Source organism: Elephantulus edwardii, unplaced genomic scaffold, assembly GCF_000299155.1.
Source record: "Elephantulus edwardii isolate Elephantulus edwardi_28Jun2011 unplaced genomic scaffold, EleEdw1.0 scaffold00048, whole genome shotgun sequence".
Taxonomy (NCBI): domain Eukaryota; kingdom Metazoa; phylum Chordata; class Mammalia; order Macroscelidea; family Macroscelididae; genus Elephantulus; species Elephantulus edwardii.
The window spans coordinates 1,324,341-1,343,385 of NW_006399798.1; the positions used below are offsets into that span (position 1 = coordinate 1,324,341).

Consider the following 19,045-nt stretch of genomic DNA (forward strand, 5'->3'; position numbering starts at 1 on the left):
GTGCTGTCGCTGTACGCCTCTGGCCGCACCACGGGCATCGTCATGGACTCCGGCGACGGCGTCACCCACACGGTCCCCATCTACGAGGGCTACGCGCTGCCCCACGCCATCCTGCGTCTGGATCTGGCCGGCCGCGACCTGACCGACTACCTCATGAAGATCCTCACCGAGCGAGGCTACAGCTTCACCACCACGGCCGAGCGTGAGATCGTGCGTGACATCAAGGAGAAGCTGTGCTACGTGGCGCTGGACTTCGAGCAGGAGATGGCCACCGCCGCCTCCTCCTCCTCGCTGGAGAAGAGCTACGAGCTCCCCGATGGCCAGGTCATCACCATCGGCAACGAGCGCTTCCGGTGTCCAGAGGCGCTCTTCCAGCCGTCCTTCCTGGGTATGTACAGGGGCGGCTGGCCGTCGGGGAGGGGGTGCGCTGGCCGGGGTGGGGGCCAGCGGCCACTAAGGAGGGCACCTTTCTTTACCCAGGGATGGAGTCGTGTGGCATCCACGAGACCACCTTCAACTCCATCATGAAGTGTGACGTAGACATCAGGAAGGACCTCTATGCCAACACCGTGCTGTCAGGCGGGACTACCATGTACCCAGGCATCGCCGACAGGATGCAGAAGGAGATCACGGCGCTGGCTCCCAGCACCATGAAGATCAAGGTGAGGGGCTCCCCTCCTCCCGACCTGAGGGGGCGGGGCCTCCGACAGCTCACGCCCCCTCACCCACTCATCCCCTGCCTGCCTTTCCACAGATCATTGCACCCCCCGAACGCAAGTACTCCGTGTGGATCGGCGGCTCCATCCTGGCCTCGCTGTCCACCTTCCAGCAGATGTGGATCAGCAAACAGGAGTACGACGAGTCGGGCCCCTCCATCGTCCACCGCAAATGCTTCTAAACGGACTGCCGGCAGGTGCCCGCCTGCATGAGCTCCGAGTGCGGCCGCCCCGCACACCTCATGCTAGCCTCTGAAACTGGAAGAAGCCTTTGAAAAGAATTGTCCTTGAAGCCTGTATCTCGAAATCAGCACCGGAGCTAGACCTTGTTGCTGATCTGACCTTGTATTACGTTGCCTGTTCCCTCGGTCTATGTTTAATACCCTGTACATATCTTTGATTTCAACCCTTAGCTCGTGTGACCCGGCCACTCGTGGCTGCGGTGCGGGATGACACAGCGTGGAGAAGGCCGTTGGGGTGAGCACCCGTCTCCCCGACCTCGTGGCCTGCAGGGTATTGATGGCAGAGCTGACGGCTCCAGGACCCCCAGAGGCTGCAGGCTGGGAGCGGTGGTCTTGACCGCTGGCCTCACCTCACGGGGTTGGAAAAATCTGAGCCTTAGGACACCATTTCCTTTCTTAGCCGTTTCCCGCCGGATCGCAGTGGGTGTTACTTGCCTTGAGTTGGAAGACGGTTTGCATTGAAACCTGTAAATTGTATTCATCCTCTTAATTTATGTAAGGTTTTTGTACACAATTCTCAACTCTAGAGATGACAAATTTTGGTTTTTCTACTGTCATGTGCGAGCATTAGGCCCCAGCAACACCACCTCGTGTAAGAATAAAGTGCTGCAGTGAACGGCGCCCTGCTACTGTGGTGGACCAGGGGTTGAGGGCATGGGGTCACTCACTGCAAGAGGAGGGAATCCTGGCTGATTGGACTAGGGCCTCAGTTTGTCCGCTGGGTGGTGGGTGCTTGACCCTGTAGGTGGTGGGAGAGCCTAGGACCTTGGTCAAAGCTGAGACCTGCAGCCCCTGGAAGTGTCTCCTCTTTAACACAAGCCTTGGGCAGTCACCTCTCTGGTGACTCCTGCTGAGTCCCCCTCAGACCTGGTAGAAGTCAAAGGAAAGGGGCTGTTGGATCAGCAACACAGTTCGTTACACTGAGCCACTGGGAGCTCCTAGAAAAAGGCTCCCAAGTTGAGGCACTGCCCACCTCTGAGCTGCAAACTTTCACTACATCCGGCCCATGGCCACCCCTATAGAGGAGGTGGGGTTAGGTACAGCAGTAGTGTCTAAGGGGGTTTGGGAAGCCGCTCAGGTACTCTGGGTGTGGAGTTGAGTAACCCATGGTGCGTCCTTTTCTGGTGGAAAAGACCTTAACCACCTGCCCAGGATGCGGGGTCAGGAGACCTTGAAAGCAGCAGAACACTTCTCTCTGGTACTGGAGGGGGGTGGACAGTAAAGGGCCATCAAGCCCAGTGTCTTCTTCCCTGGAGAACGGTTCAACTGCTGAGCCTGTGAAGGGGGTGGAAACAAGGTCTGCAGGTGTCTTGTGCAAGATCACGGGGCTGGACTGGGGCATCTTAATATGCAGAGGAGCCAGATGGAAGGTAGAGATTGGAATAGAATCACAAATTAAGCAGTTCCTGGAGCAGCAGGAGTGGGGAGTGTGAGCTGGGGTGTGGCATCCTGCAGGCCTGGAGCACCTGCCCCCAGTCACCATTGTCACAGGACTTCTGTGGGGTACAGACCCTCTTCAGACCCATGGACTAAGCTGTTCCTGAAACAGAATTCACCATCCTGGATTCCACCCGGTGGTGACTGACGTGCTTTGATGTCAGAGGGCATCCATTGCCCTACAGACTGCCACCCAGCTCTGTGTGACACTGACAGATTGGGAGGCCCACGTGGGTCAGAGTGGGATGACAGCCGCACAAATCCCAAGGGTTACTCCACTGCCAGAGTCAGAATGTCCGTAAAGGCACCTGACACATCGCCAAACGCGCCTCCCCCAGGAAGGGCATTGTCCAGGGTCTGCAAGCAGGTCGAGGATGCAAAATGCTCCAGTCTACACTGAGGGATCCCAGCTGGAAGACAGAGGAAATGAGGGGCAGGTGTGTGAAGAGCAGGACTCTGGACGGGGCCACAAGGGAAACCAGAGAGACAGAGGCTGCCCCTCAACAGGAGTACAAGAGAAGCAGGATTTGAAAAGGGCTCCCCAGGTGTCAGCAAGGGGCTCCTGTCCCCTTGTGAATTCCATAGCCATGGGACGGCAGCATCCCAGAAATGTGGCCCCAGACCCAACTGCTGAGTGTGTACCCTGGGAACCTGCATGTGGACGGGGATGGTGTGTGGGAGGCAGGACTGGAAGTGGGAGTGTGATCTGTGGGGGTGACTGAGGAGCATAGTCCAAAGAGCAGGGAGGCCACTGATGTGTGCTTTATGACCCCAAGTTAGAAACAGACCTACCAGAACCCATGGCTAAGGGCCGACTTGTGTCTCCCCCTAAACGCCTCCAGTCCTCACCTGGGGCCTTGGGAGACTGACCTTTGGACATAGAAGACCATGTTTATTCCCTTACCCTGGGGCTGCTCTGCTCTTCCTTTCGACCGTTTATACACGTCTTACTCAGTTATCTTCCATTTTCACAAGAGTGATCTTACGCAGTTTTGCCCTTATGTGACAGATACTTCACTCAGCAAAATGCTCTCTAGTCTCTCCCATGTTAAGTAGGATTTTATGGAATGGTTACTCCCTACAGCTGCATGGTATTCCCTTGTGTGAATGCACCAGTTACCAATCTATTCACGTGCTGATGGGCATTGACATTTGAGGTGTTCCATTTTCTTGCCGTCGTGAACGAAATAAGGTCTTTGAAGATGCTCTCAGTTAAAATAAGGTCCTACTGGGCATTCCATCGGAGTGCTGCTGCCTAGCACCGACTGTCAGGGCAGCTCAAGTGATGCCACGCGCAGGAGGAAGCCTGGAGCTGGAGCCTTCCTCACCCCTACCGAGGGCGAGCCCACTGCGCCGTCCGTCTTGTTGAGAGTCTTTCTCTTTTTTGCTGACTTTCTACTTCACCAAGTATGATGTCCAGGGTGTGGCTTCTCCTGAGGACAGGCCTGCGGTACCACAGATGATGTCTCACGTCCTCACTTCTCCAGAGCACTCTGGTTGTACTTCCTGTGAGACAGACTTGTTTGTCCTCCTCATAATCCATGGGACGGTCAACAATCTTCGCCAAAGCACAATTCACAATGCTCAGTTCTTCAGTCTTCTTTGTTCATTGTTCAACTCTCACATGCACGTGAGGTGACTGAAAAGACATGGCTTGGATCAGGTGTACCTTCATCCTCAGAGGACATCCTTGCTCCTCCACAGAGTAAAGATCTGCCCATTGCGATGCACTGTCATTTGATTTCCTGATTGCTGCTTCCATGGGGGAGTCTGTAGATCCCTGTTTAAATCTTCAATCATTAATTAATTAATCATCGTTAAAAAGGTCAATCTTCTCTCCATTCATCATGAAGCTTTGTTCATTGGTGAGGATTTTTGTTTTCTTTTGGTTAAGGTGTAATTCATGCTGAAGGCTGTTACAGTCTTTGGGCTTCTTCAGTAGGTGGTCCAGTTGTCTTCATTTTCAGCCAGCAAAGTAATGTCAGATTGTTGAGGAGTCCTCCTCCATCTGAACGAAGCCTTAAAAGAAAAGACACACTTGTGTGAAAAAAGCAAGGACCGCTTGCTGACAGCTGGACTGCCCCCGTCAAGAGCATCAATAACACAACCCCAATTCCCATGAGGTCAAATGTGTCCTCCACACCACAGGACTTCTTTCTATTCATCTCCACACCAATCTTACTGCTTTGCTGGGTTCAAAACCTGATGGGATAGCTCACAGACTACACAGAACTGCGTTGGGGAAGTCAAACAGCTAGAATCCAGCATACAGTCAGGACAGCTCCCGAAATGCGCACACAGGCACCTCAGCCTTTAGGCCTTTAGTCCAGTGTTCCAAAGTTCTCAGTCCTTACAATGGCGGCTTCACATTCCCAGTTGTTCAACCAAGGCTCTTAGGCCCGGCTCCAGTCAGGCAGCAGTCCCACGGCTCCATCCCTGTGTCTCTGCTGTTGCTGTCAGGGCTGTTGGTCCTGTCGGCCACCTTGTTTGCTCTTTTCCTGGTGGTGAGGTTTCTTCTCTGGTGGGGATAGTCTGTGTGTCTCTCAAGGCTGGATTTCTCAATTTAATGGTGAGACTAGCCAATCGCCTTGCAGATAGGCTAACATGCCTTATTTGCATATTTCTCTGCTCATCCACATAGACAAGTCAGATTCAAGTGGTTGGGAAAGTTATATTGAAGGATAAATACCACCTGTTTTTCATTTTCCTGATAAAGGCATTTGTGTGGATCACAACAAACTGTGACTGACTCTGAGAAGAATGGGAATCCCAAAACATTTGATTGTGCTTATGCAAAACCTATACTTGGACCAGGAGGCAGTAGTCAGAACAGAGCAAGGGGACATTGCATGGTTTGAAATCGGGAAGGGTGTCCGTCAGGGATGTATCCTGTCTCCATACCTTTTCAATCGGTATGCAGAACAGATCATCTGAGATGCTGGGCTGTACAAGGAGGAATGTGGCATCAGGATTGGTGGAAGACTCCTCAACAATCTGCATTATGCAGATTACACAACCCTGCTTGCTGAAACTGAGGAGGACCTGAAACGCTTGCTGCAGAGGGTCAAGGACTGCAGCCTTCAATATGGATTGAAGCTCAACATCAAGAAAATGAAGATTCTCATCCTTGGGCCGATTGGCAGCTTTATCTTAGATGGTGAAGAGTTCGAGATTGTTAACAGCTTTTGTTTGCTTGGCTCCATAATCAACACTCTTGGTATCAACAGCCTTGAAATCAAGAGACAAATTGTATTGGGAAAGTTGGCTGTCAAGAACCTTTCCAGAGTACTGAAGAGCAATGCTGTCTTTCTGGAGACTAAGGTGAGCCTCGTCTGGGCCATAGCAATTGCTTGCTATGCATCAGAAAGCTGGACAGTGACTAGGGGTGATAGAGAATTGATGCCTTTGAACTGTGATGCTGGAGAAGAGTGTTGAGTATACCATGGACTGCTAGGAAAACAAACAGTTTCATCCTAGAGAGGGTGAAGCCAGGCTGCTCCTTGGAGGCAAGGATTCTAAAGCTTCGTCTGACATACTTTGGACATGTTGCAAGGAGGGACCAGTCCTTGGAGAGGGACATCATGCTTAGGAGGTTGGAGGGACAGCACAGGAGAGGAAGAGCTTGGATGAGATGGATTAATACAATGACTGGGGTAATGAGGGGAGTGTGTCAGAGACAATCAAGTTGGCACAAGATAGCGTGGGTTTCTAGTGACTCGAAGCACATAACAACAACATCTTTTCTTCAGTGAAACGTGTACTCACATCTTTTGTCCACTTTTTGCTTGGGTTTTGTGCCTTTTTGTTAGTGAGCTGCAGACATTCTTCACGTCTTCTGAATGCTAATCCTTTCTGAGATGTGTGGCACCCACGTACTGGCACCCATTCTTTAGATTGTTTCTGCTCTGCTGATGGTGTCCTTTGGTGCATAAAAGACTTTTAAATTATGAAACTGTTCAATTTATCTGTTTTGTATTTTGTTGCTAACAGTGTGTGTGTGTGTGTGTGTGTGTGTAAAATTGTGTGTGTGTGTAAAATTTGTATTTAGAATTAACCAGCTGGACTCAGTTTAGATGATCCCAATTTTGTTGGCAACATCCAAAGCATCACAGTCAGGAGCAAGTAGAACACAGGCCTTCTTCTCTCCATCAGGCCTGATCAAAGTGTTGACCTCGGCCATGTCACTGTCAGAGCTTCTTCACAGCTTGTTTAATTTGGTACTTGTTGGCCTTGACATCCACAATGAACACAAGTGTGTTGTTATCTTCTATCTTCTTCATAGCTGACTCAGTGGTCAGGGAAACTTGATGATGACATAGTGGTCAAGCTTGTTTCTCCTGGGGGCGCTCTTCCGGGGGTATTTGGGCTGCCGTCGGAGTCTCAGCATCTTAGGCCACTGGAAGGTAGGTGACGTGCAGACTGTTTTGTTCTGTGGCTGTGGATGCCCTTCAGGACGCCTTCTTGCCCTTTAACGCCTTTTCTTTGGCTTCAGTTTTGGGAGGGGCAGGGGCTTCCTTCTTCGCCTTTGATGCCATCTTCGTAGAAAGGCTATTGCTAAAATTTTTTGTGTCATGTGAAATGGATCGATTCAGTCACTGGGGTAATGGGGATAGCTGTGTTGGAGACAATAAGATTGGCACAGAATAGAACAGGGTTTAAGGCTGTTGTACATAGGGTTACTAAGAGTCACAGGCGAATCAATGGCATATAACAACAACAACAAAACAATATTATTCCCACACCTTTTCAATATATATGATAGGCAGAACAGATCATGTAGGAGGCTGGGCTATCTGAGGAGGAGTGTGACATCAGGATTGGAGGAAGACTCATCAACAACCTGTGTTATGAAGATGACACAACCCTGCTTGTGGAGGACCTGAAGCACTTGCCCAACATCAAGAAAACAAAAATTTTCCCTACTGGACTGACTGGCAGCATCACGACAATTAAGAGATTCAGATTGTTAACTGCTTCAGCTTGCTTGGCTCCACAATCAACATTCCTGGTACCAACAGCCAGGAAGCCAAAAGATGAATTGCATTGGGAAAATCTGCTGTCAGGGACAGAGTACTGAGAGTAATGATGTCAGTCTGGGGACTAAGGTACGCCTGATCCAGGCCATGGTCTTTGCAATTATCTGCTATGTATCAGAGAGCTAGACAATGACCAGGGATGATAGAAGGAGAATTGATGCTTTTGAATTGTAGTGCTGGAGAAGAGTGTTGAATATACCATGTACTGCTAGGAGAACAAACAGGTTCATCCTGGAGAGGATGAAATCAGGCTCCTCCTAGGAGACAAGGATTCTGAAGCTTTATCTGACATATTTTGGACATGTTGCAAGGAGGGACCAGTCCTTGGAGAGGGACGTCATGCTTGGGAGGATGGAGGGACAGCAGAAGACCCTGGATTAGAGTGGACTGATTTAGTGACGGGGGTATGAGAGTGGGCGTGTCAGAGACAATGAAGTTGGCACAGGATGGAGCAGGGTTGAAAGCTATTGTATGTAGGGTCACTATGAGTTGCAAGTGGCTAGATGGCACTTAACAGCAACGACAGCATGTTTGAGATATTGTTGCTGTTGTATGCCATCAAATTGACTACAATTTGTATAGACTCTGTGCGTGCGCATGCACACATACACACGCACGCCCATGCCCACACACGTGTTTCCATCACCAGCTGAAAATGTTTCACTTTTCCTGGAATCTCTTGGTAATCCTTGAATTAGTTAAAGGTGTTCAATTCCAAGGGTGTTTTTCACTTTTTCAGGTATCTTTTTGTTATTGCCTTCTTGTGATTTTGTGAAGGTTTTCATTCATTCATTGCTCCACTCTTGCTCCCTCCCACTTTGGTGATTTCAACTTTAATCTTTTTATGGTTAAAGGACACATTCCATATCTTTTTAAATGGCTTCATATTTGCTGAAGCTTGTTTTCTAGACTCGGATTTGGCCTGTTGTAACACGGCAGGTGTTGGGCCTGTTTGTGGTCTGTGCCATTGAGCCCATCCTAACTCCCAGCACGCCTGTGGGAGAGACCCTGCGGCGACGCAGGACCGGTGCCTGGGGTTTCCTTGCGTGGTGTTTACAGAAGCCGATCTCAGGTCCTTTCCCCAGTGGAGTGTGGGTGCATTTGGACAGCTGACCTTCCCCCTTAGCCATCCAGTGCTCAACCCCTGTGTCACCACGGCTCCTTTTTTTTTATTTTATTTTATTTTTATTATTTGTGTGTGTGTGTGTGTGTGTGTGTGTGTGTGTGTGTGTGTCTACCGTCAAATCAGATCTGACTGGTACAGGAGGAGATGGTTCCTCCTTCTCCAGCAAAACATCTGGTGGATTTGAACCGCACACCTCTGGGATTACGGTGCAGCTTCTTGCCACTAGGCCACCAGAGCTCGCTACCACGGCTCCTTTTGAGGGAGCTGCTTGTGCCTTTGGGATTGCCCCTTCTCCCACAGAGCAGCCCAAGGATTTGAGCTACCTTTTTTTTTTTGAGGGTAAAATAATAGTAAAGAGATTTATTAGAAAATTGCATCCTCCAGTTCGAATCCCCCGATGCTCTGCTGGAGAAGGAGGGACAATCTCCTCCTGTACCAGTCAGATGCGATTTGACAGTACACACACACAAATAATAAGATTTTAACCATCCCCCTTAATGATCATGCCTCAACTAGACACATCTTCTTGATCCATTACCATTTTATCTCTATTTATCACCCTATTTATTTTATTCCAAGTAAGCTTAACAAAATTTATTAAAAAAAAAAAACAACAAAAAAGAAAGTGGTATCCTCAAAGGGACAGTCCTCCCTCCTTGAAAGGAAATATGGAGGAGAGAGGCCTCGAACTACTTTCTGGGTGGTGTTGTTATGTGCCGTCAAGTCACTTGCAACTCATAGTGACCCCATGTGTAATAACCCTGAAACCTGCTCTACCCTGTGCCTACTTCACTGTCTCTGACACTGTCTCATTACTCTAGTCACTGAGTCAATCCATCTCATCAAGGGTCTTCCTCTGTCCTCCACCCTTCCAAGCATGATGTCTCTCTCCAGGGACTGGTCCCTCCTGGCCACATGCCCAGAGTCTGGGTGTTGTGCTCTATAAATGCCAATTAATCAAGATGGTTGGCAGTGCTGACAGTGTTCAGAACTCCTGGTCCTTCCTGGGCTCCCCTTGGCCGCTCCATCAGTTACTGAGAGGGGAAGGTTAGTCTCAAGCCTGTCAAAGGTCTGACATACTTAGTCCAGTACCTTTTATAACATTAAACATTTAGACTGCTCTGTCTCTATCTCTCGCAGTATTCCTTTTCTTTATCTACTTTATCTGGTAGTAGCATAGTAAGTGTTCTTTCTTGTGTTTATTTGTCATCACTTATTCCACTTGCTATCTTTTCACTTATTCAGGTGTGAAGTGTTTCTCTTGGAGTTATCCTTATTTTGGCCCTGTTTTTTCGTCCAGGACGCCAACCTCTGACTTTTTTGTTGTGTGTTGAGGCCATTTCTACGGAACACAATCACTCATAAGGCTGAGAGCTTTTCATGCCGTACAGGTGACCCCTGTAGGACCTGCTGGATGGCAGCCGCTTTGAGAGACCACGTTGTGATGACTAAGCATCTAAGCAGATGGACTCCATCTTTAACAGAAATCCTACAGTCTTAACAGCTAAGCAGGAAGCCTCCTTCTGGAAGCTCACAGGGGGTCTAGTGATTTGCATAATCTCTCCTTTTTAAAGATAATCTTACTTTCCCCCCCTAAGGTGCTGAAGAAACATGAGCCCGCATATCCACTCAGAACTTTCCCTTGCTGTGACAGATATGGGACGTTCTCATACCCTTTGTCTCTTCTGTGCTAACATATACCATAAACAGCTGCTTTTTCTGTTAGGGACAGAAGTGGTAAATCAGGCAAAGTGAAGTGAGGCTGGTGGGAAAGGCAGATAATGAGATAAGGAAAGCAGAAACTCATGTTAAAGGCAAAAAGGTGAAGAAGGTAAGACCAGACAGACCTACACAATCAAAATCAGGCACCTGTGGACCGGTGGTTGTTACTAGGTGTTAGCAAGTAGCATGGTCCTAGGGGGAGGAGCTCAGAGCCTCACACACTCAGCAGCAGGACCGACTGCCCGGAAGCAAGAAGCAAAATAGCTTCCTGTGGCCCGTGACATCCTCCCCTGTACCCAGCCCTAAAGCAGGCCCAAGAAGCCAGCAGCTCTGCTAGCCTGTTGCCCAGGGCCAAGATGCCCTCTCTGGCCTTCTCCTTCTGCACAGTGACCACGCTCGCCCCGGAAGGCCTTGACTGTCGTTGCTCCTGTCTCCCCTCCTTCTCAGGCTGCCTCAGGCCGTGTTGGGGTTACTTGCTGCACTCTGTGTTACTTCAGTACATACACATCACCCCCTGCCGTCCCCCAAATGCCAGGGTGTCAACTTCATGGTAACATTACCACTAAAAAACACCAAAACAACAACAAAAACCAGGGGGCGTTTCCTTTGTCCTTGCAGGCTGGCCGTTTGGCATCCCTTTCCTCCCATCTCTAAGGAGATCTGTAAGGAGTGCTCTGTGTGATGGGCCGCAACCCAACGATTACTTCAAATCAAGCAGCCCTTTTAGAGAAAAGGGCTTTCTCCTCTCATTAGGATTTCGTTGCTGGATACCATAGAGTCAGAACTGACCCACGGCTGACTTGCCAGCGGGTTTTCAGAGGCTGTAAATCACACGGTGGGGGGTGTGGATTGCCTGTCTTTTTCCCACAGAGCAGTTGGTGGATTCGAACCACGTACTTTTGTATTGGCAGTGTACCTCCTTACCCCTAAGCCACCAGAGCTCCCCCCCGTTCTAATTTATGGTCCAGAAACCTGGCAGAAGGTCCTGCGGGTCAGAAATGACTTGACCATGGTGGGGGTGGTTTTAGATTTTCTGAAATGCTTTACTATTTACTACAGAGCAAATCTACCGGCAGTAACTTTAGTTTTTGTTTGACTAAGAAAAGGTTTTAATTTTGCTTTTATTTTTTTTAAATTTTATTTTATTATTTGTGTGTGTACCATCAAATCAGATCTGACCGGTACAGGAGGAGATCGTCCCTCCTTCTCCAGCAGAGCATCTGGTGGATTCGAACCACAATAATAATGCTTTTATTTTTGAAAGACAATGTTTTTGTTGAATATGTCACTCTGAGGTCTTCTGGTATGAGTCAATAGTTCTTATCTTTCTGCTATAAATAAAACGTCTTTTCCTGTGATACTTGTAAGCGTTCTCTTTAGAACCATTGTTGTTTTAAATGCATTCTGATGGTCCTGATATGATTTTCTTCATCTTTACCCTGGAACAGATCCCCTGTGCTCCCCAAACCTGTGATTTATAGTTTACATGTCAATCATTTTTCAAGAACTCCCCACCTACTTTCTTGTGCTTCTGGGATTCCAAATATCTGTAGTTTGGATTTTTTCCTACTTATTTTTTAATTAAGATTTTAATGAAAATTTATAAAGAACTTGGGTTTCCAACTTTTCATTGTTGCACATTTTCTTCCCTCCCTCCCCTCCCCCCAGAGCTTTTTACTTTGGGGAAAAAAGTTCTTTCATTGTTCTACAGTCCCCACCCTCCACCCCCACCGCTTTACTATGCAGCTCTTACTCTGGACTCTTGTCATGCCAATAATACCTAATTATATATTCCTTTTATATAGATCACCTCTCCCTCTCTCTCTCTTTTGTCTTTCAATCCCTTCTTTTCTTAGTTTCTCCCAAGCCCCCATGTCAATCCTGTTTTATAACAGTGGCATTATGCTATATTTGTCTTTTTGTGACTATTTCACTCAGCATAATGTCCTCCAGGCTCACCCCTTTTGTATAATAATTCATGAGTTCCTTGTTTTTCAACCCAGCATAGTATTCCATTGTGTGAACATGCCACAGCTTCTCTATCCATTCATTTGTTGATGGGAAATTGAGTTGTTGTTTCTAGCTCTTTGCTATTGTGAACAAAGCTGCAATGAACATGGGTGCATGTTCATGGCATTTATCTATTTGGGTGACAGTTATGGTTTCTTTGGGCTATATTCCCAGTAGTGAAATTGCTGGGTCAAACGGTATTTCTATTTCCAACTTTTTGAGCAAGCGCCATACTACCTTCCATAGTGATTACACCATTTTACACTCCCACCAACAGTGAATAAGGGTTCCAGTTTCTCCACAACCTCACCAGCATTTGTTGTTTACTGTTCTGTTAAATTTTGCTATTCTTCCTGGGGTGAGATGATATCTCATAGTTGTTTTGATTTGCATCTTTCTTAGAGCTAAGGATTTTGAACATTTCTTCATGTGTTTGTTTGCCATTTGAATATCTTCTTTGAAGTGTCCGTATCCTGTGCTTATTTTCCAACTGAATTGTTTACCTTTATCTTGTTGTGGTACTCGAGTACTTTATAAATTTTAGCTATACGTCCCTTACCTGACATGCCATTACCAAATATTTTGCCCCAGTCTGTGACTTCCCTTTTTACCCTGTTGGAGAAGTTTTGGATGTGTGTAGGGATTTTGTTCTTAGAGGTCCCATTCACTTATTTTATCTTCTCCTGGTTGTAGGTTAGATTTCTTTATAATAATACTTCTCTAACAGTAATGCTGTGATTTTGTTGGGCCTAAGAAGCTGGTCCTCATTGGTGCCGACCCTGTGGCCCTGGCTGGCCTCGCCTGTGCAGCCTCTGTGTGTCAGTCCACCTCCTCGCTGGTCTTTCTTTTCCCCCAACCCTCTGAGGACCAGTGCCATGTTTTGCCCCAGGACTGGGCCTTCGCGAGACAGAATCAAAGGTTTGGAGAGAATATCTTGCTGTCCTCACTGCATGTCCACCAAAATGAATTTGTTCTTTTTTCGGAGTTCACGGCCCAGGGGAGGCGCCTCGAAGGGAGGAGCTGTCCTTTTCTCCTTCTCTGTCTGTAGCCACCAATTAAGACTGTTGGTGCCACAAAAAACAAACAAAAAAAACCACCCCACCCCACAACAAAATCAAAACCAAAAGCACGACCTGATTTATTGGCTCTTCTGGCAGACCATGATAATAAAAAGGTTCTCTCCATACATTGTTGTTGTTATGTGTCGTTGAATCACTTGTGACTCAGGGCAACCCTATGGACAGCAGCTCTGAACTCTGCTCTATCTTGAGCAGACCCCATTAGCCCATAGTTAATGAAATTCTGTCAAGGTTTTGGTCTTCCCCACCGTGTGACTTCGTTTTTTCTTGGCACTCTTCTGTCTCCACTAATCTTTTGTTTTGCTTGTCCAATCTGCCCTTAAGCCTATCTACTTACTGTTCGTTTAGCTACTGGCTGTTCTAAGTTCCGTCTGGATTCTTTCCTTATTATCTTCCCGTTTTCTTCCGCATTCTTAGTCATTTTTAAGAGCTCTCGTTTTCTTCCGCATTCTTAGTCATTTTTAAGAGCTCTCGTTTTCTTCCGCATTCTTAGTCATTTTTAAGAGCTCTTTGAAAGTCCTATGTGCCACGTCCATCACTGCTCTCATGTCTTGCTGTGCTTCTGGTGACTTTTTCTCCGGGCAATGCATCACATTTTCATGTATTTATATGTCTGTTTTTTTGATACTGGATGTTATGAATGTTACATTATCGAATACCTGGCCTTTGTTGTGCTCTGAAGAGAGTGGAAGTGTGGGTAGGATATGAACTCACTTGCAAAGCAGCCTTGTTTTTTTGAGGCTTGTTTCAAAGCCTTGTTAGAGTGGCTCTAAATTAACCATTTCTTCTGGGATAGTTTAGCCCTCTGCTGAGCGTAATCTTAGGGGATCCCCTCTAGATGCCCGAGGTGCTGAGCAGGTCTTGTGGGAAGTCAAATGCCCCAGTTCTGTGTGAGCTCTGGGAATTGTTCGCCTCTACAGCGGTTCCTGAGTTGTTCTTTTCCACGTCTCCTGGGGGTTTTCTGTATACATCCACCATTTTAAATGCAGCAGAGTTCTCGAGGGGATGTCCACAGACTTCTGGAGCCTGTTACCAGCATAGTTCCCTCCACTTAGGTATTCTACCTTGAAAATCCCAACTGTCTCCACCTCTCCAAACTCCAACCTCAGCTTCTTCAGTGCCCAGGAGCTCGGGGTTGTTTGCCAGACGGTCCTGCAGGCAGGCAGGCGAGACAGCTGTGAGGCTGGCCTCATTTCTTCTCTCTGGGCTCAGACGCCTGAGTTACCTCTTGTCCAGTGTCTTGGAGCAGTTGCTTCACATTTTTGCTTTCTAGTTGTTTGGGGCAGAAGCGCACATCCTCCACCAGTTAGTCCATGGCCTTCAGAGCAGATGTCAGCCTCTAAAGGTGTGTTGCATTGGGTAAACGTGCTGCCACGGGCCTCTCCACAGCGCTAGGGAGCACAGGCACCCCTTTAAAGACAGGGCTGCCTGATCCAAGCCATGGTCTTCAATTCCATCTAATGCACTGGAAAGCTGGACTGTGCGTAAGCAGGACAGAAGAACCGCTGCTTTTGAGCTGTGGTGTCAGAGAAGAGCCCTGAGCGCCCCACGCGCGGCCAAAGGGGCAGGCGAGGCTATCCTGGGGGAAGCGCCAGCCGGGCTGAGCCTTAGCGGCTCGGATGGTGAGACCTGGGTGCGTGGAGACCAGTCCTTAGACAAGGACATCATGCTTGGAAAGGAGGACGGTCAGAGCAGGGAGGACGAGGCCCAGCCAGCCGGACAGTGACGAGGTCCAGTGATACAGCGATACAGTGTGAGGTCCAGAGCTGCTGCTCACAGGACCCCGGGGCGTCCTGGCTGATGGAGTGACTCCTCAGTCACACAGCACAGAAAGGTTGTACTCATCACGATCTCATTTTCTTTCATTACCGTTAACAGTCCATTTCCACAGCGACCACTTAGACTTACCTTCCTCATCGTCACGTTATTGTGCTATGGACGTTTCCCCTCAGTTAACTCCTTCACTGAAGGCTCTGGTGGCGCAGTCTAGAGTGCTGCTAAGGCAAGGTCGCTTGTCTCTGGAGGCTTGGACCACAGAGGGGTGGCAACGTCTTCATGTGCGACTCACCAGCTCTGAGAACTTGCTGGAGGGTCACCTCTGGGTAGGTTCCAGCTTGATGGCCAAGGACAGCAACGACGGTGGTGGCTCTAGTGAGAGAGAGGAGGACTGGGGGGGGCTGCAGCGGAAGCCCACTGTCACCACAAGTGAGAGTGGACGTGGCAGCAGTGGTTGAGATTGCTGCTGGGCAGCCCATGAGCTTTCACACAGACACTAGCGTGGGATTTATGCAACTTTGTAACTGTGTCTGAGGATGCCTGGTTCTTCAGACCTCAGACAACCTCCAGCGGTCCTCAGGCTGGAGAAATGAGGTGCATGGGGGCGTCTGCAGGGGCTCCTGGGAGAGACTGGCCTTTCCCTATTCAAGAAGGCAGAGGTGCCTGGACGTGCCTGTCCTCCTTTCTTCCTGCCTCAACTGTGAAGTGGATGCAAGGTACAGACCATGAGAACAAAAGTCCACGTGCTGAGGAAGGTATTGGACCATGAGAGGAAAGGGCCTGGTCCCTGACGAGGACAAGAGTGAGGTCTGACCTCCTCACTCGTCTCTTCTCACAGGACGCACCTTGGCCTTCACTGTGCAGATCACCATCCGCGTTCCTGCCTTGCTCTGTGGTTTGTAGAGATTCACCGCCACCGTTTCAGGTCATGTTTTCACCAGGAGGCTCCTGGGGACGAGGTCAGGCAGCCGACTGGGGCCTGATCTCTAGGGGAGAAGGGCCACCCTTGGGGGAGGGCATGGACAGAGGGTCAGGAGCAGGCACGGCCAGCGTGCGTCCAGGATGACCTGGGTAGGAGTGGACGCCGGCATTGCAGCCTCTGCTGAGGGGCCTGACACTCTCAGTGCTCACCTTTCTGTCACCACTGAGAGTCAAAGACCCAGATGGAAGCAGTGGGTTGGTCAAGGCTGGGCTGAGCTCTTAGGCCAATGTGGAGGCTGTGTCTGGTCTCTCTGGTTTCAAAACCAAGCCTCATTTCCCATTGCGCCTCTTGTAACTATGGGCTTCAGGCACAGCTGGGTCAAGGTCCCAGGTTAATTTCTTGTTTTCCCAGCTCTGTCTGTTTCAAGGTATCACCTCTGTGCTCTCCTTGGCGTCCACAAAGGAATGGTCAGGGCTCGGAGCTCCGTGATGATACCTGTGACCGGAACGAGCAGTGGTCTGAGGGCTGGAAACTGGGAGAGGTCTGAATCAATCACGTGCACGTGGGACTCAGCACCCGTGGGAGGCTGGCTGTGTGGGCCTTTGCTGCTCTGCGCATGTATTTGGATTTGTTTTGTTATTGTCAGTGGCTGTCAAAGCAGCCCTGGACTTACAGAAGCCCCCCCACCCGAGAGTGAAGCCACAGTCCAGCAGCAGCGCCACCCAGTGACTGGCTGAGGTCAACTGTGGACCACATACTCTCTCCAGCTGATTTCGTTCTTCCTAATCTGCCTCAGCCTGGAAGCTCCATAGAGCCCTCACAGCTGCTACCAAGGCCTCTCTGAGGGTGGTGCCCGCCAAGGACATGCCCCGACCACTGCACCCGGGGTCCTCGCGCATGGACAAGAATTCCACAGCGCCTCCACCAGCTTATTTTGCCGTTAAGATGACTCTGTCCACCCAGAGCAGCCTGAGGGACAGATCTGGAGAGTTGTAACATTCGACTGGCTGCACTCGGCCCCTCCGGCCTCACCTGACCAGGGCAGACACAGAAGCCCGAGGTCCCCGCTCTAGACCTCCACGCACTGAAAGCACACCTGTTTGTGTTAAAGAACTCTTCTGAAGGCCCTCCCAGGTCTAGCTGCCCTGGTGCTGCAAGGTCCAGGCAAGGCGTGCACCAGCCATCACCAGGACCCCAGGAGGCCTCAGAAGGGTCAGGCCCCACCCCAATGTGAGAACCCTGCTGCCTGGGAAGAGGTCTGTGTGGAGTGAAGGGTCCCCTTTGCTGTCCGGTGCCCAGCTGGCTACGACTCAGTGACCCTCAGAGCAATGTTCAGACCTTGCCTCACGACGGCCGCTCTCGCTGCTTTGCTCAAGGTCACTGGTGCAGGTGTCAGCCATGTCATTGAGGGGCTTCCTCTCTCGCTCTGGCTCCCCGCTTCTCCTGATGCATAAGAACCAGCGGACAGCGCCATGGCCTGGGCCGGGTTCATGGAGTGACCCCCCTGGAGGACCCAACAGCTCTGATGTCCTTGAACAGCAAAGGTAAGGAAGGAGCATGGGAAGGTAGGACTCGGCCCTCTGCAGGGTACCCCACGTCAGGGACCCCTCTCAGCCCGCCGCCCCACAGCCTGAAGGAGGCCCAGTGCACAGGTTCATGTTTCAATTGTTTATGTCTTTTTAATATTTACTACTTAAAATTTATCACTAAAACAATTGAGAATACATAAGTGTATGTTTATTGAGAAAATGTCACGTGGGCTGGAAAAGGCAACTAGAGAAGCATGTTTCTTCCAGCCAACTCCTCACAGCACCCCCATTCGACATCCCCTCCCAGGGTGACAGCACAAGGCCTTGCACAGCAGCTTCCCAGCTGTGACCTTTTAAACCCCAGTGGCCCCCTTCTGCACTGGCCAGGCCAAGCCCAGCCCCTTGTCTTTCATAAGTGACTGTTTGTTATTGCGTGCTGTGAAGGTGGAACTGACCCATAGCTGACCCTCCGGCAGGTTTTCAGAGGCTGTAATCACAGCAAAGGACACTGTCTACTCTGCTCCACAGAGCAGCGGGGGGATTTGAACTGCACACCTCTGAGTTGGCAGAGCAACTCCTTACAGCTAAGCCACCGGGTCTCCCTTTTATCCATAAGAAACAGCAAGCGTTTTGTTATAAATGAATTTGCCAACTTCACCTGCAAGTGAAGTGATCGCCCCCATGGCAGCCCTTCAGCTGAGAACTGCTCCCCCTCCTTACACACTCGCCTGTTTATCTACCTGGCAGAGGGAGCCCGGGGCGGGGGGGTCCTCGGAGCTGTGGGGCTAAACGCAGGTCAAAGTTCTGGGGGTTGAACCCATCAGTGGCTCCTGGGGATCAAACGTGTAGCCTCACCGGACCAAGCAACATAGGGCTTCAGAAATGCAGGGGGTCACTAGGCGTTGGTGCCCACTCCTCTGCAGTGAGTGTTGAGGTTTCTGCCGTTTTGCTGAGTATCTCCTGCCCATGTGGGGATGTTCCTGAATATCTCACCCCAACAGTTGGGGAAGGAGGGAAAAGCGAGGGGCTCCCAGTATCCCTCCACCACCGCCATCGCCACGCTTTCCACCTTTGCCTGGCTTGTGCAGGATGGTTGTGTCGAGGAGCGGCTTGTCTCTGGTGTCTGGAGGCTCAGGCATCACCCCTTCTGTGTGGGCCCACCCTGAGCTGTCCCTGAACAGCCTTCCCCAGCTCCTCCTCTTCATGCACAAAGCCCACTGTTATTAAGGCAGCAATTCCTCTTCCACCTTACTCATCCATTGCCCATGTTCACATGCTTTTGAAGCAACTGAACATGCCACGGCCAGTGAAGAGTGTGGACGTCTCATGATGGCCAAAAGAACAAACAAATCTGTCTCGGAGAAAGTGTAGCCGGAGTGCTCTTGAGAGGCAAGGATGGCGAAACCTTACCTCTCACACTTCGGGTGTGTTATTAGGATGGGTCCGTCTC

General features: G+C 49.7%; 1 protein-coding gene across 1 annotated transcript in view; it reads left to right on the forward strand.

Annotated features, from left to right (window-relative positions):
* The window catches only part of ACTG1 (actin, gamma 1), a 3,043-nt gene extending 2,138 nt beyond the window's left edge, over positions 1 to 905 (forward strand). Inside the window, exons 2-4 of the mRNA XM_006886155.1 lie at positions 1 to 388; positions 481 to 662; positions 755 to 905. The exon at positions 1 to 388 is cut by the window's left edge and continues 3 nt beyond it. Of these exons, the coding sequence (XP_006886217.1) occupies positions 1 to 388; positions 481 to 662; positions 755 to 898 (714 nt within the window). The 3' untranslated portion in view covers positions 899 to 905. The remainder of the gene's footprint in view (positions 389 to 480; positions 663 to 754) is intronic.
* Positions 906 to 19,045: the final 18,140 nt, after the last annotated feature.